Genomic DNA, 16,386 nt, shown 5'->3' with positions numbered 1-16,386 from the left:
AGAATCTGCACTCCCCACACCTCAAAACCCACTGCTCCCCCGTCCTGCTCTTCCGCCTCCTCCTCTTTCCTCCATCATTGTAAGTAGCACAAAAGATCACATTACAAATGCCAGCTGTGGCTCTTTTGGAAGGTGGCCTCCATCTCGGAGGTAGTATATGTTCCTCACAGCTTAAGTGGTTGCTATGGTAAATATGCTTTTTATTGAATAGCAGAGTGAAACTGCTTTTAAAAAGACCCATAAGAACCCCATAAATGGTCAAAATACACGGCAGATCAACCTCAGCCTTCCTGGAAACAGGTTTTTTCTTTATTTTCCAAAATGATCTTGATTTTTATACTGACAGCGCTGTTTTTAGTGCATACGTGTGTTCAACTCATCTTCATATTGCCCATTCCCAGTGGAGGGGCTAAGGGGGCTGGCAGTAGTGATGCTGTGAGCAGGGAGCCTTACCAGGACCTGCACCGCAAGCTGCTTTGATTTTCAAAGTCAAGCTGGAGGGACAGCAGGCGCTCTAATGTGCAGGTGATGTCCAGTTCTGCCACCCAAACTCAGCCTGCCCTTAGGCTGCCAACAGCTGGGAAAACTTCCCACTACCTCACAAATCTTCCTGCAAGACCATACTACCAGCAAGCCTAAGCTGTGAACCCAGACCCAGAGCCCAGGGGGAGTCGGTTCTTGGGCACAGCATTTAGAAAAACACTAAAAGAAAGAAGTTATTTTGGTGCATTTCTTATCAGGGAGAAGACGATGACAGGTTTTGATGGCTGCCCCTTTCTGAATAAGCAGCCAAACATCTCTTCTCCCACCTCTTCCTTCAATAACAGCCCAAGCGCGCAAAAAGGAAAAACAAAGTCATTCTAAAAAACGGAAGCAACCAGTGTTTCAACTAAGCAAGTATTGGACTGTATTCATCACTTTGCCACACTGGGCAGTCCATTCTGCAGTCTATTTTAGAAGCTATGAACTCTAGAAGATATGGAACTTTTAATTAAAAACAAACAAACAAACTTCAGGCACTCATAGCAAAGGGCTGACACTTCTCAAGTTAGAAACAATAGTGAAACAACAAAAACTTTTACTACGATTTAAAATATCTAACAAGCCATATACATGTCTAGTCTATCAACTACATCCACTTTAGACTTCATAACAGAAGAGAAAGAACAAGTATTGTCTCTTGGGATCAATCTTGTCATCCGTTCATCATAAAAGTTTTTAAAAAACACAAAATTTAACAATAAAGAATCACAGAAGAAATATTCTAAACCACTACATGCCATTTTTCCAAAGTTATATTCTCCAGATAGGCCCTCAGAGCTAAACGGCTCCTTAACGATAGATTGTGCTGAATCTGGCCAGAGGTGAGGACAGGAAATGCATAATGCCCCTCTGACACAGAACCACATAAAGAGATTCTTTTTGAATCTGTGTGGATGTTGTTTCAGAAAAAAAAATGAAATTCCAATACTTTTCTCATGCAAATTTGTATTGAATATTTCAAATTCAACACTGTCTTTCAAACAGATGCAAGAAAATTTAACCAAGAAGTTAATAAGATAAAAGACTGTAGAACAAGGAAGCATTTTTGTTCTTTTTTTTTTTTTGCTTTCCAAAAGTATCTCTCCATTAATTTCAGTTCAACATAATCATGCGTAAACCAACTGGATCACAATTCATTGCCACTAAATCATTCTGCGGTATGTAATCTTAAAGCATTTTCAACTCTATGCTCTCCTAATAAGCACAGAGCTAAGCAGCATAAATGATAATTTAACAAGCGGCCCAGCAATAAAATATATATTCCCTCCTTTTACCATGGGCTTCTTAGAGTTTCTGTTTCTTTGCAAGTATTTATCTTTCTGTTTGTGCAAAAGAAAAGTGATGACAATCAATGCGATTGAGGTCAAATGCCTTTAAGAAAAAAATAGAAAACAAATAAAGAACATCTTCCGTGTTTACTTACAACAATGTGTGCTGGAGATGGAGACCTAGCATCCTTGAGGGCTTGTCTACTCTGAAGGCTCCCTGCCTGAACATCAAGCAGTGGCCATTTCATCTGCAGATACTGGATGGAGGAAACAAAAATGGGAAAAGAAAAATGAGTTCAGAAAAGAAAGGCAAAAAAAAAAATAAAAAATAAAAAAAGCAAATCTTAGGTAACATGGGCAAAAAGATATAAATTAAAACGTATGCAAGGAGCTGAAACAAAAATTAAGACAACTTTGCATGTTTGTGGAAATAAAAAAAAACATCTAACAGTCCCATCCCACCAAATCACAGTTCAGGAATAAGAAAATATGGCAGACTGCAGAGACAATACTACAATAATTTTATTAATCATAGCAAACCTAGAAAATCCACCCAGAGGCAAAATATCATAATCACAAAAAGAAGGTGGTACAAGGAAGGGGAAGGTAGATTATCAGTCTCAGGAGACAGAAAACACCTATCAGTAGTTAAGAATATGATCTCGGTATTTAAAGGATCGTATCTGTTGGCCCTCTTTCAATAAATGCAGCATGTCAACATCTCTAACTTCACCCTGAAGGCAGATGTCTGCCCAAAAAGCAGTGCTGAGTTCACATCCATTCTGGCTCTCAGCATCTATCTTTTCTCCTTTCCACTGGCTCTGGAAGTCACCGTGGGTTGTTTTCTTCTTGCTCATCATCACCAGGAGACAACTCTTAAGGGACTTGCACAGTGTAACTTATTCAATTACATAGCCAAACTCAATAATCTCTCCAGTTGATGATGTCCAAGACAGAATATAGCCTGGTGCATACACTCTCAGCTGCTCTGGCCAGACACTCACAGATAGCCAGAACATATTTATGTCACGGATGCTGGTCTGAATATAAGGTCGATCTACAGTATAAGAGGGTGGTGATTCAGAAAAGGAAAGTAGAAACAAAACAAAACAGACCCTCACATCATCAAATATCAACTAAAACTAAATCTAATTTCTGTCTGAGCTTTACACTCCGTGTGGTGATACTCTGTGCCAATGGTTAACATGTGATCTCTAAAAGCCCTATATTGTGCAGGAAAATTTGCTTACTGCCACATACTTCAACCCCCTTCCAGACCTAAGAAAAGCAGCTGTGTGCATCGATCTAACCACTACAGAAGATCCTGTTTAGCACTGGACTCTGATTGACCTAACAGGTCTATTCCTAGAAAATATCTAGAGAAATAGTTATGTTTACTCATCGCTTTTTTTTTTTTTGTGTGTGTGTGTGTGTGTGTGTGTGTGTGTGCGAGTTATCTTGAAGGAGAACCATGCACAAACAGCCCCTGCCACTCCAACTAACAACGGAAGCTTTATTTAAATCTCCATGAAGGAAGGAAGGAGATCTGGTTCCACGCTTTCAGCACATCACTATCACATTTGCTCATGTATGCAAAACATTTGCTAGCATGCAAGGCCAGTTTGCTGCAAGACCCATAGGCACTGACCAAAAGCAGGAGGATGTACTCCCATTTCCCATCGCTTGGCAGGTCTGAGATTTCTGAGCTACTGGAATGCAAATAAACAAAGCCATACTCTGGATTTGTGCTCCATACAAGTTCCTCAAGTTCCAAGAAGTCTTGTATTTTTATTCATCTTCACATTTGGGATTTGTGCAGTGCAGACCAGAATGTTTCAGCAGTTCTTGAAAACAAGAAATAAAACCCAAACAAACGAGAACTAGTCTACTGTAAGCAACTAATTTCTAACTAATTTCTAACTTTCTAACTCATACCACTTGATAGTAAGCCTCTGGATACTTGATCGCTTGTATCAAATCCCTGTTCTTCAATCACAACGCAAATTCAAAAGTTGAGATTACGTTTGTGGTTTTAAAGAAATGCTTAAAAGCACAAACCCAAATGCACAGAAATGAATTCAAAGCTGAAGATGACTGAGAGCTTCTTAACTTCAGGGTGGATTTGATACATTTCAGATTTGTGAACAGCACCATTAAAACAAGGCACTGATAGATTTTTTGGAGTCTGTCAGTCGTCTTTCACATTCACTGATCTTAACTCCACCAAGTAAAGAGGCACGCGGATTTCCAAGAAGGAACAAAAACTCCATAGCATTTGTCCTGATGGGTCACAGTGCCTAACAGCTTTCCCTGTCTCTTCAGCCAGGGAGTGAAGTACTAAACACTGGTAAAAGGCACTGTCATTCTAGAGACTGCATTTATTTCTTCTTCTGAGGCAGATGTCTTCACAGGATGTCTGCCTCCTGACATATGACTGTTTAGGAGATGTGAGAAGTTACTTCTAGCACAGCTAAAGTCCTTACAAGAACCAGCCAGCTTACAGAACATGGCCAGTGAGTGACTGTCCACCTAAACAAAGCAACCACACATGTTTCCATGACCACTTGATCATCATGAACAGCTCTGGAATGCCATAAACCTGATAACTCCTGAAGGATCTCACGTCAGTAATTGTTCTAAAAGACAGGTCAAGAAATGCATGGGCTTCTCTGAGTCTGTTCCTGAGGGCAGACCAAGAAACACTGACACAGCAGCAAGAACTAGCTCACATCAGAGCCTATCTTGCCAGGAGTTACAGTAGGGGTTATAAAGCTTTCAGGACTGCCTGCTCTGCTCTTTTTACTAGCACTAAGTTCCCATATGGAGAAACAGGGCAAGACAGCATGATCATTCCTGTTCTACCTCCATCTTGCAAGAGCCAAGAGAGGTAGTTAAAAAAAAGCTTCAGGAAGAGCTGGCCAATGCTTTGCTTTTCTGTGCTGTAAACTCTTACAGTTTAGGCTCTCAGTAAAGTCTGTTACCCATCCCTGCCAAAACAGGTTCAGAAATCTTCCAGCAATGGCTCAAACACAGCTGATGCCAATTGTCTGGAACTCACTGTTTTTGGGCACCCTTAGTGCCCAGCAGGAGCAGCCCCAACCAGCAAGGCCCCATTTCACACCTACAAAACATCATCCATTTTCATGAGTGAGGGTACGAAGATCAGCAAAGCAGCTTGCACAGCTCCACTGAGCAGCCAGCCCTCATCACAGGTATGAGGCCTATCCATTATGCAGACAGGGCCACTGGCCTCAAGCAGACAGACCTGCAGCTTCAGCGGTGGGGTGGTCACAACATAGGCTGTCCTGCTGGCTGCAATGCCAGCCCCGTTGATAAAGTACAAAATATTAGCATTGTTTAAGGTGACGAGCCTGACTCAAGGTCTCCTCATCCAAGAATTGTCATGCCTGTAACACAATATTGATGTGGTGGCTTATAATTCTTATTTTACATAAAAGCTTCATTGTGTGCCAAATTCAATCTCCACAGGCTACCTGAGCCACAGATTTTTACGAGTCTACATTTCAGCGCTGCGAGTCTACAATACACATAATTTTCAATTATGTTAGGGCAGAACAGGATCACTGCCTATATAACATTACTGGTTGGAGGAAATGAGACTCAGCCCTACTGCCGAGCGAGCTAACCAAATCCAGATGGTGGGCAGAGCACGGCCCGGCCGAGCTGCAGCGCGGCTGCCCTCCACAACTCTCTCTTTCACAATGAGGCGGATGCCAGCCCCAGCCCCTCCGTGCTGCATGGGATCAGGGGAGCCGTGTCACAGCACCCACGTGCAGCACAGGGAGGGTGAGGGAAGGGGAGGGAGGCGTGATGGCTTTTGCAGGTCTACTACTGCTACACTGCGCTACAATATTCTTATTAAAAAGGAGAAGGAAAAAAAAAAATCAGGCGCTATTACAGCAGAGAGGTAAATCCTTTCCTTCCTCAAGCAACTAAATAGCAGGAAATCCTATTCTCTCAGCCCTAAATGCAGATTTGAGCCAGACAGTTCCTCTGATTTGCAAGGAGTCCACAAAAATTCAAGGCTGACTTTCCCAGCCTCCGACACTGGGCTTGCATTCTTGCACCAGGGGGGAAGGGGAGGCGGGGGAAGTCCTCACTGCCCTGCTCCTGTAAGCGCTGGACACGCGTTTGCTCCTCTCCCATCCTGGGCTCAGCTGGAAGTCACACACTGCCTGCACAAACATCGGACTTTTCAACAAGTTAACTCTAACAAATCTGTGCAAATTATTTTGGAGGAAAACTGTTGAAATAGGCTCCATTGGCATGCTTCTGACATTTTTTAAAGTAATGTCATCTTGGCATATTTTATTTCTGCTTAACAATATGATCTGATGGGGACCATTAGCATGTGTGTGTTTAAAAAAAAAAAAAAAAAAAGTTTTATGGCAAGTCTCAGAGAGCTTAAGCAAAATAATTGTTAAGCTCCAGGCCTCTGCACAAAAATTAAAATACGTATGGGGTGAGCGGACTTGAGAGAAACCAAAGCTTTTAAAAGAGCTGTTAAATTGTCAGCACAAGGGAAAAGGCAAATGATTTGAACAGTCCAGATTTTTTTTGTAGAAGGAGAGAAAAAGCACCCCAACCCTTCCTTTCTACGAGCAGTATGTCCTCACCTCCCATCTGCAATCAGGAGGTCCTGCAAAGTAGGGGCACAGTAGAAGCAGCTCTGCACAGGTGTCCCATCTTCCCCTTCCTTCCCCCTCTCCCCTCCCCACAAAAAAAAAAAAAAACACTCAAAGAAATGGGGAAACAAACATGTTTTCCAAGATTTCACAGCAGAGTTGGTCAAAAGCAGCTAAAATACACTTATTGGACTGAAGGAGTCCACTGGAAACTCTCACTCAAGGCCAGCATCCCCCACCTCTGAGGCTCACAGCAGTGCAGCCCTAGTGTCAGGGATGGCACAGAGCTTGCAGGTGTTTCCTGCAGCAGTGTCCGACCTGGAGCTGCTCCCTTGTCACACTATTGTTTTCATCACTGGAATGCCCTGCAAGTGATGGCTCAGAGCAGATAAATACATAAACACTTTTTTTTTTTTTTTAAACTGTTTTTAAACAAGAGGGAAAGCAACACTTTCCAGCTCAGGTTTCCTGCAGCTGGTGCTTATTAGCTCCCAGGAACTGAAGCAGGCAGGAGCAGGGCTGCTGGAGGTGGGAACCACACGGTGCCACAGGCCATCTCCTAAGCATCACAGCACACCACTGCCTCCAGTCTGAGCTCTTCCTGTATCTCAGCACAATACACCAGGTCATATTCCTGACCCTAATCCTGCTGTTAGTCAATTCTTCATCAGTGCTGCAGGACCGCTTGGAAGTATCTGCCAAGACGTCATCTTTGAAGCTGAGGAGTTTATCCAATACTTAGCAATTCTTCCAGGAGGGCAGCTAGGCAAATTTTAGCTAAAGATCCACTAGTAATCCTGGAGACTAAAATGCTAAGGAGAGAGCTGAGATTTATGGGGAAGGCAATGGTAGTAAAAGCTATAACAAAAGTGTTATTGCTCTCTGCAGACAAGAGAAGTAGTTGCAATAGGATGCTCGTCTTGGTGCCTACAACAGAAGGTCTGCAGTCTACTGCATCCCCAGTGCAGTCAGAATGGAAAGCCTATGAGGGTTTAAATGGAATTAAAAAGTAGATGTCTCAACTTCTTTATCCTTTAGTCCACCTCCATCCCTCATTGTTGTCTTTACTTATCGCCTTGTTTATGCAACATGAGAATAAAACAAACTACCAAAATAAACAAGCCACTAGATTTGAGCTGCATCAAACAAGGGGTGTCCATCAGGGAGAGGGAAGTGATCATTCTTCTCTACTCTGCTCTTGTGAGGCCCCATCTGGAGTACTGTGCCCAGGCCTGGGGCCCCCCAGCACAAGAAGGGTGTGGAGCTGTTGGAGTGGGTTCAGAGCAGGGCCACAAAGATGATCAAAGGACTGGAGAACCTCTTCTATAAAGAAAGGTTGAGCGAGTTGAATTTGTTCAGCCTGTAGAAGAGAAGGCTCTGGGGAGTCCTCGTCACAGCCTTGCTGTACTTGAGGGGAGCTTATATGCAGCAGGGGGACCGACTTTTTATGCAGTCTAATGGCAATAGGACAAGAGAGAACAGCTTTTAGTTTAAAGAGGAGAGATTTAGGTTAGATATTAAAAAGAAATTCATTACTTAGAAGGTGGTTACTGGAACAGCCTGCTTGGAAAAGCTGTGGATGACCCATCCCTGGATATGTGCAAGGCCAGGTTGAATGGGGCTCTGGCCCCTGAGCTGGGGATTGGCAACCCAGTCTGTGATCCACTGAAGGGGTTAGAACTGGATGATCTGAATGGTCCCTTCTAATCTAATCCATTCTATGATTCTATGAAAATGACTAACTGAAGGAGACTACTACAGAAACTTTACAGTGATGTCCTACTTCTTGCAGATCTGCAATGTCTGGGATTTTTTCATAAGAAAAATAATAGATGCCATCCACAATGTTCAGCCTCTACAGAATACATAATGTGCCACGATGAGACACAGGGGAGCTGCTTAAAATGTGAGTAACAAGAGTAACAAAGCTTATTTCAGTGAGACCAATCCTTCCCACACAAAAGGTTCCTCTACTTCAAGAAATGAAAGCATGTAATTGCCAAACACGGAAATACTTACCACATATCTCCGCTTTTTCTTTTTTTTTCAAATTAAAATCAAGTTTCAGTGACCTTGTCTCCTTCCCTTCTAGTCATGCACAAGGAGTCCCTGAAAAGAAGGGCTTGAGTTGCCCACTTTAATATTTTTGCCTGTGCCTTTGTCGCATTGCTGAAGTGATGCATAGGGTATACAGAAGTAGAGTGCAGAGTCCACTGCACTCTGGAAGCTTCAGAAATGTATTAGCAATTATCAAACCTTGGATCATTTCAAAGAAGGGACAGTGGAGAGCAGAAATCCTGGGAGCTGACAGTGACACACAAAAGCCGCAGGGAAGGCTGACGTGATGGGCAAAGAGTGTAACCACCCTGGGTAGAACAGGCACAAAGGAGGAGATGGGCACCCACATGAATGATGAACACAGTGATGAAGAGACAGAGGAGGCTGCTCCAGAATTGCACTAAATAGAACAAGTAGAAGGACCTCTGAAGAATCCTTAGAATTAACACTTAGGAAAGTTCAAGCACATTCAGATAATTATTTGCCCATGATAAAATGGGTGAAAGAGATTATTGCCATTGACTTCACTGAAATAGCGAGGTAAAATTGGTTTGTGACTCCAATGAATACAAGGTTGGTAGACTCCAGTGGAGCTTTAGGATTCTGACATTGGGCATGAAGAAGCTAGGTATAAGCTACTGCAGGAATTAATTCTTTCCCCCCACACACTTACAAGAGGAAGAGTGTTCATGTGACACAGAAGCACAGCACTACTTTCTGCAGTTCACATGGTATCTCAGCAAAACAAGCAAAGGCAGTGTTTCTTGATCACGGGTGGAGCTTGGGAAAGCACCATTACTTTTTTTTCACATTTGATTTGAAAACCTCTGCAGCCCTGACTGCACAAATCAGCAGGATGGTTGAGTACTTTTCAGATGCCTACAAAACACTGCTTCAAAAGACAGCCACAAATAAATGCATAATTTCATTAAAGGAACAAGAACACATTTTTTAGCTATTTACTTTTAAGCCAGAAAATAAATAAACAAACAAATAAGCAATCCCCACATCTTAACTATTTTTTTCCCAGATTTTGTCTGCAACTTGTTTCGTTCCACTCAAGCATTGAACTTCCATTACAGAATGAATAGGAAAGTCATGAGATCTCAAAGTCTCTCTGTAGATACAGCTTGTTTAGAATCAGCAAAGCTAAACCAGTGTTTAAGACTCTCTGAACAATTTGATGTACAGACCCACATTTAATTTCTCCTCCTGGCAATCTCCCAGTGAGTGAGAGAACAATTGGTAACCAGTGTTTGCATGAAGTACAAGAATGTATTTTATGGTCTATAAAATATAATTTCTTTCCTATCCATTAAATAAAGACAGTACAAATATCTGACAGCATGTTAGAGAGAGATCATGGCACTGGACTACCTCCATTGTTACAGAAAGGCTGCTCCAGGGAAGCCTTGTCTCCCTTAAATCTTTCCAGCTCTGTTAAGATTGTAACTCCATTTGCAATGGAGGGACTACAGATCTAAAGCTTTGCATCCATCTATGTTTCATCTGAAGAGAGAAAAATGAAGAAGGAAAAACATCAACACCTTAGCTTAGTGATCAAGTAGCCTGGTTCGGTTGTAATACTGCAGAACACATTTGCCCTGTCCTTTTTCCCTCTCCTATTCCACTAAGCATATCTATAGCACAGGATAGGTGGTATATGGAATAAAAATATCCCTCCAAAGCAGGTCTCCACCTTTCCTCCTTTCCATCACTCTCAGGCAGGAGTAGGAGATACATGTTTCCTAACGAGGCTCCTCAATTGTCACCAATCACCAAAGTCATTTCTACATGATCAGGATGCAAAATGGTGTATGCGAGCATGAAATAAAAATGGACAGGTAAACGGCCATCTTTATACACTTTTCTCTCAGTTCAATGCTACCTACTGTCTTCATAACTTACCATCATTAGAGACTGACAGTTATCCAGTCTGCTCTCCCAAATATTCTTATTTGCCCAAGTCTACTGTGGTTTCTTATGGCACAAAGGGATGAAGGAGAATGAGGAAGAAGATAGAGATTGGTGACAATGGCCATCAGTATAGCAGCACCATGCTCTGCTGCCACAATGTTCAGAACAAACAGACTGTCACATCCTTTCTATAAGCAAACACTTAGGCACAGAAGCCTCAGAAAGCAGTGGTTTCATTCGCAGAGCGCTCAGCTCCGATGGCTATCAGAAGCCAGTAGATAGGGACATGGGCTAGGCTGGAGGAAGACACCCCATGCAGCACCCCATAAGCCACAGCCCCTGCAAAGGGGGTATCTCAGATACCAGCAAAGGACTGGCTGCATTGGGTTTTATTCACTCTTTGATCTAAGTTCTTATCTCAGATTCTGCACAGTACCTGCAAACACCACAGGGCACTACACCAAGAGATGATGCTCTGGAGAGGTGGCATATGATGTTTGCCAGCCCCCACGGGATGCAGGAATAAAAGTACTGCAGAACCAAGCTCGTTGTTCATTACTGTAACATCACCCAGTGGGGTTTTTACTGAAAGAGAAATATTTTCTCCCACTGTTGGGTAAGTGAAACTCATGACTTGAATCACCACCAGAAAAATTCCTGTTGATGAAGCAATTCTGGGTGAACCGCCAGGAGCCACTCTCTAGTAAACCCAGCAAATTTCATACCGAATTTCCTGTCGCATCTCTTGTGGTTTCTATATGCTACTGGGTCTTCAATGCAACAAGGGGTTACTGCAGAATACATGGCTCCAGGGGTTTCAGGCTGTCATGAAAACCAAGAACTTGCAAAATTCTCTTTCCCCAGGGCTGGCAACTTTTGTCTATTTTCTCTTTCTTTGTTTTTTTTTTTTCTTTTTTTTCTTTGATTTAAATAGCAACCCCAAAAAGTTAACACAAAAATGTAACCCAAAGACAACCTCAGGAAAAAGTCCTGAAGATAACAACTGAAACACCAGCAACATTCTGACCTCCTCAGAGAAGCTGGGAAGGTTGTTGTTAAGTTTATTTTGTTTTTCAGAAGGCCCTGACTGTAAAACTTTCCGCTGCATCATATCCTGATGCACATTCCTCGCCACAATCTTTTAGCTCAGATGTGTGGAGATGCCTTTGAAAGATGTTAAAAAAGGTCGAGAGTCCCCTGTGCTAATTGTGCTGGCTGAGAAACAAAAGTAGTGGGCTGGGGGGGGATTTGTGTCAGGCTGACCTCCTGCGAGTCCAGCTACTCCACCAAAGGCAGCCTCCTTGCGCCTCCGCCAGCATCCTCCTGCCACTCAAGTATCAGTTTGCTGTAACAAATTACTCCTAACACGGGATTATTGCTCTTTCCAAATCCCTCCTGGAGAGCTGGGAAATATACATTCCCTCCCAGCACCCAGCACCAGTTGTTTCCCCCATCAATTACCCTTCTCTGCTTGCTCCTTCAAGGGTAGTTGATCGCAGAGCCAGCAAGAGCTGCTTGTGCTGTCCTCCTTTAAGCACAAGCCGCATGCCTCAAGTGGTCCAGCAGACGAAGGCTTTGCTTCCCCCATCTCCTCACACAATCCCTAGCTACCACCACACCCCCCCAGACATCCAGCTGGAGAGTAGCCTATGCCTTCACCCTCCTCATTCACCATGAATTCCTTTATCACAAAGGGCTGGAAGGTGTTAAAAATCCCCTTAGACTTAGGAGAAACCCTACAGTGTGACTCTTGCTTGACGTGGGACACACCAGCACAGCAGTCACCTTCTTTACCTCCCTACACTTCGCCTATGCATGGAAAAGACACCTGGCTTGGCTAGAAGCAAAGCTGGCTCCTGTTTAGGTAGGAAGAATATATTTAGGCAGAAGACTAAATGAATCATTTGAGATCAAAGCAAAAACAAACAACTGAAGTAGTCAGTAAAACTGTGCTGTCACCTCTCCTTCCTGGGCAGTCAACCAGTGTATTTATTTTCTGGTTTCCTCCAGCACTACCAAAACAATGCAATATGCATTTATGGTATTTAAATGAAGTATTTTTAAAATATTCTTAGTTGACTCATCAGCCACATAAACTCTTCCTCAAAACAAGCAAAATATTTTTTGTGTTTTTTTTCCCTTAAAGGAGATATAAAAGATTTTAAAGATGCATGGTCCAGAATTGAGATTATTTTTTTCCAGTTTAAAAAGACCTTCAGTGGAAATAAGTACAATTCCTGCAAAATTCAAGTAGCTGTGTGGCATGCTTTCAGAAAGGAATTCTGAATTTTCAAGGAACTGTATGTTAGGTGTTCAACATAAGCAACTTTAGTTGAACTGGCATACTCTGGGGACAAAGACATGAAGTGCACTACTGCAAGTTCCAGAGATACGTTCTGTTTATTCAAAAGGAAAAATAAGTCAAAAGAGTCATGATGGTATATCCATTCCCTGAGCTAAAGGAACTGAAGTCAAACAGCACGATGCATTGACACAAATTAAACATTTCTGTTTTAATGAATGGGGGGGGACAAAAAGGTGGGAAATCTACTTTGCTAAACAGCAATTCAAATCATACACTGTCCCACTTATCTAGTTTAAAACAAGAAAAAAGCAGACCTGCATAAGTAAAAGCACAACGCATGGGAGCCTACATCATCCCCTCAAAAAACGGGAGAAAAAGAGAAAACTAATAAAAATAATTACATGATGTGGGTGCACTGAGTGCGATCTAGTCTGCACAAGGGAGAAGGGCATCGGCTGCTGCGCAACAGCTCCCTGTCCAGAGGGACACTGCCCCTGTGCCAGCTCCCAGTCTATGGATGGGTTTTGCTGGAGAGATGAGGGCAGTGCGGCTGCAGCAATCCCACACCAGCACCTCAGCCAAGGCCCTGCGGCCAGGAGGACTGACAGCCTCACACCACACACATTTATCACTCTGCAATGCCACAGACCCGAAGTTAAAGCAAAGGAGTCCGAGTAGCCCTGAGTGTGTAAATCTGGAAGTGGCCTAAAAATGTTGCTCTTGTTGCTAAATATAGCGCAGGCATTTCAGACTGGTTGGCCCACAAGGCAGCTTTCATATTTATTTATTTAAAGGACCGTGGTTTGGGAACATTGAGTGTTTCTTAAGTCTGTTCATGCATATCATGTTCTCTCTTTCAAGATATGAATGTTGGAAAAAAAAAAAAAAAAAGAAATTAAAGGAACTCAGCAGGTACTAGAAAAACAATTTTCACTTAAAATAGCCAGAAAGCAAAAAAGAAAAATATTTGACTTCATAAAGGAATGGAATCTCCTCTTAGGGTGTTCAATCAGAGTTGAGCACAGAATAGTTTCACCATCAGCACCCCAGTCAGCACACATCCTGCTGCAGCATGGGGCTACCTCAGCACAAGCAGCTCATGGGGCAGGGGGGAATGTGAGCTCAGGGGAGCCTTGTCAGCACGGTGCTTCTTCCCCCAGCAAAAAAAACAAAAGGACCAAAGGGAGATGCGCAGCAGGTCGCCTCCAGAAGCCAGAGCAAGGCAGTGTTTGCTGGTGCTGCAAGGAATTATACAACAGCCTCATACTGCAGGAGGGAAAAGCTTGGGGTGCAGTGAGCCCATGCAGGAGGAGCAGGCAGGGATGCCCAGGAAGGGCTCCAGCAAGATAACAGCCGCCCCCCATCCTGGCCCATCCAGGAGCCAGCTGGCAGGAGCACGCTCACCCTGAGGATGATCTCCAAAAGGGGCCAGCGTTGGGCACAGGGCAGCCACATTGCTGGTCCTGCCAGGGTCTGGACTGATAAGCATCAAATGAAGATTTTAGGAATATTTTAGTTTTCAGTCTTACTAGCAGTTGATAAAAATTGAAGCTAGTTGAGGCTTGTTACAGATGTCTTAAAAAAACCTTGATATTTTTTTTAAAATTTTTTTTATTTTTTTTAAAAGCAGCACAGGGGGGGTAGAAGGGGCTGCAATCGACAGCTCCACTAGCCAGAGGCACTTTGCGAGGAGGAAAGTAAAACTCAAGATGTGGGCAGGCCTCAGGTTTCAGAGCCTCAGGGCACATCCAAGAGACACCAGTGTATTTACTGAACAGGCAGCAAAGCAAAGGCGCCAATCTTACAACATTTTATAATTTTATTGCAGACACTTATATTCCATGAGTTCTAAAGCTTCAGGAGATTGGGGGGAGAGAGGGGAAAAGAGGGGACCATAACGACCCATGCTGGTCATGTGGTGGGGTTTTGAGAGGTGTTTTTTGATTTTGAAAATGAGGTGGGATGACTGTATGCAAGGGTAATTATATACGATGCCATAAGGATCAGTGAGCTCCCTTTCCTAGCAATGGCTTATTTATTTGTTTTAAAATCACAACACAGCAATTCTGTTCCATTTCCAAGTCAAATTTGTCCTAGGTGAATTACAGAGAGGGGGGAAAAAAATAATCAGGTTCCTAAACAGATTTTGAGCTTATTAATAGACTGAAGAGTGTCTGCCCAGGACAATACGTGGCAGGCAGTGCTTTTGCATGCTGAATAGATAACCCACTAACCTCAGGAGGGACTTTTCATCTCAACAGACCTGCACACAAAAGGTCATTACAGTGCACCCTGCTTCCACTAAGGAGCTTACCTCTCACATGTAATATCAGGCTTATTAAGCAACATGCAATGATACAATAGCTGCTAATCTACTGAAAATTATTATTCTCTTCCTCCTGTCGCCCCATAAGCAACATGGGATTTGCAACATATTGTGATCAGGATGTTACCTGAAGGGCAAAGTGAACCCAGAGTGCCCTGCCCTCCCCACAGCCGGCCCCTCCAGGGGGAGGGGGGGGTTTGCCAGTGGCAGCAATCAGAGTCAGCACAGACTCCTGGTTTAATCACAATAACGAGATGCCCTTTTTCTAAAAAGGAAAAAAAAAAAAAAAAAAAAAAGAGGAAAAGAATTATTTATCAAATGAGAAGGAACAAGGGGGAAGAGAAACAGCTGAAAAACCTCGATGTGCTCATCCAGCACTTTGCCCATCGGTCCAGGAAGAAAACGGCAGCTCCCGCATGACCCGACGCGGGCTGTCACTGTGGCACTGGATGTTTTGCCATCACTTCTGAATGATAATTGGCTCAAAAATTAACACGCCTCACCGTCCGCACAGAAAGAGCCCTGCAGTGTCCCTCAGCAGGGTCATCACCCGCCAAGCACTGCACATTTCCTCGAGAGGGCACAAACGTCCCGAACTCCCACACACACCACAGCTTTTTGTTCATTCTGCAGTGCAAAGAATCCAGGTCAGGATTCTTCCAAGAAGCCAGAAGGCCTTGGGTGCCTTTGCTGCTTTGTGAATCCTGTCCTTTTCACTGCTGAGTGATTTAAGACCCACAGTGAAGCTCTGCTCAAAAGGTCAAAAAACTGCAAAAATGCAGTGACTAAGACTTTCTCCTCTATGTCAATTTTCAGAAGTCAGAGCCCTACTAAACAGAATGCTTTCACTCTCCAAGCAGTTTTAAATCTTCTCTCTCTCTCATAGTTTATTAAGGCCATTAACTTTTCTCCTAATCTGAGTCTCTTGCTTCTTTGTTCTAGGATTAAGAAGAAAATGCCTCTGTCTGGGGAATAATGGTATCCTTGGTTTGTCTCTCACACAAACGTGTCTGAAAACAAACTGAGTCCTTCAATTTTTATTTTGCTATAGATTCTAACACTCGCATCAGTCACTCCACGTACGTATGCACCAAAACACGCTGCAGACAAACCTATTTCCTATCAGTCATACATTTACAAGGCTAAAGCATTATTAGGTAACAAATCAGACCAGTTCAGTCACAAGTGCCAAGCACTCACTGGAGTCTGCTGGAGTTCACTCAAAAACTCCAGTTCCAATGCCATTGCCAACACTGCCAAATTACTGAGCACTTCAGAGCATCCCACACCCCAAGCCCAGCAGAAAGCAGTCAGGCTATGGAC

At 43.2% G+C, this 16,386-nt stretch overlaps 1 protein-coding gene across 8 annotated transcripts in view; it reads right to left on the bottom strand.

The window, feature by feature from the left end:
* Positions 1 to 16,386, bottom strand: part of TCF7L2 (transcription factor 7 like 2) — a gene marked incomplete at its 3' end in the record, with an annotated part of 169,592 nt that overhangs the window by 106,537 nt on the left and 46,669 nt on the right. For 7 of the 8 annotated variants that reach the window (XM_079535277.1, XM_079535278.1, XM_079535279.1 and 4 more), the window contains exon 4: positions 1,967 to 2,068. The exons of the other annotated variant lie outside the window; for it this stretch is intronic. In XM_079535277.1, the coding sequence (XP_079391403.1) occupies positions 1,967 to 2,068 (102 nt within the window). The remainder of the gene's footprint in view (positions 1 to 1,966; positions 2,069 to 16,386) is intronic. 8 annotated transcript variants of the gene reach the window in all.

This window comes from Tetrao urogallus (genome assembly GCF_951394365.1).
Source record: "Tetrao urogallus genome assembly, chromosome: 5".
NCBI lineage: Eukaryota > Metazoa > Chordata > Aves > Galliformes > Phasianidae > Tetrao > Tetrao urogallus.
This window is presented reverse-complemented; position numbering and strand designations above follow the sequence as displayed.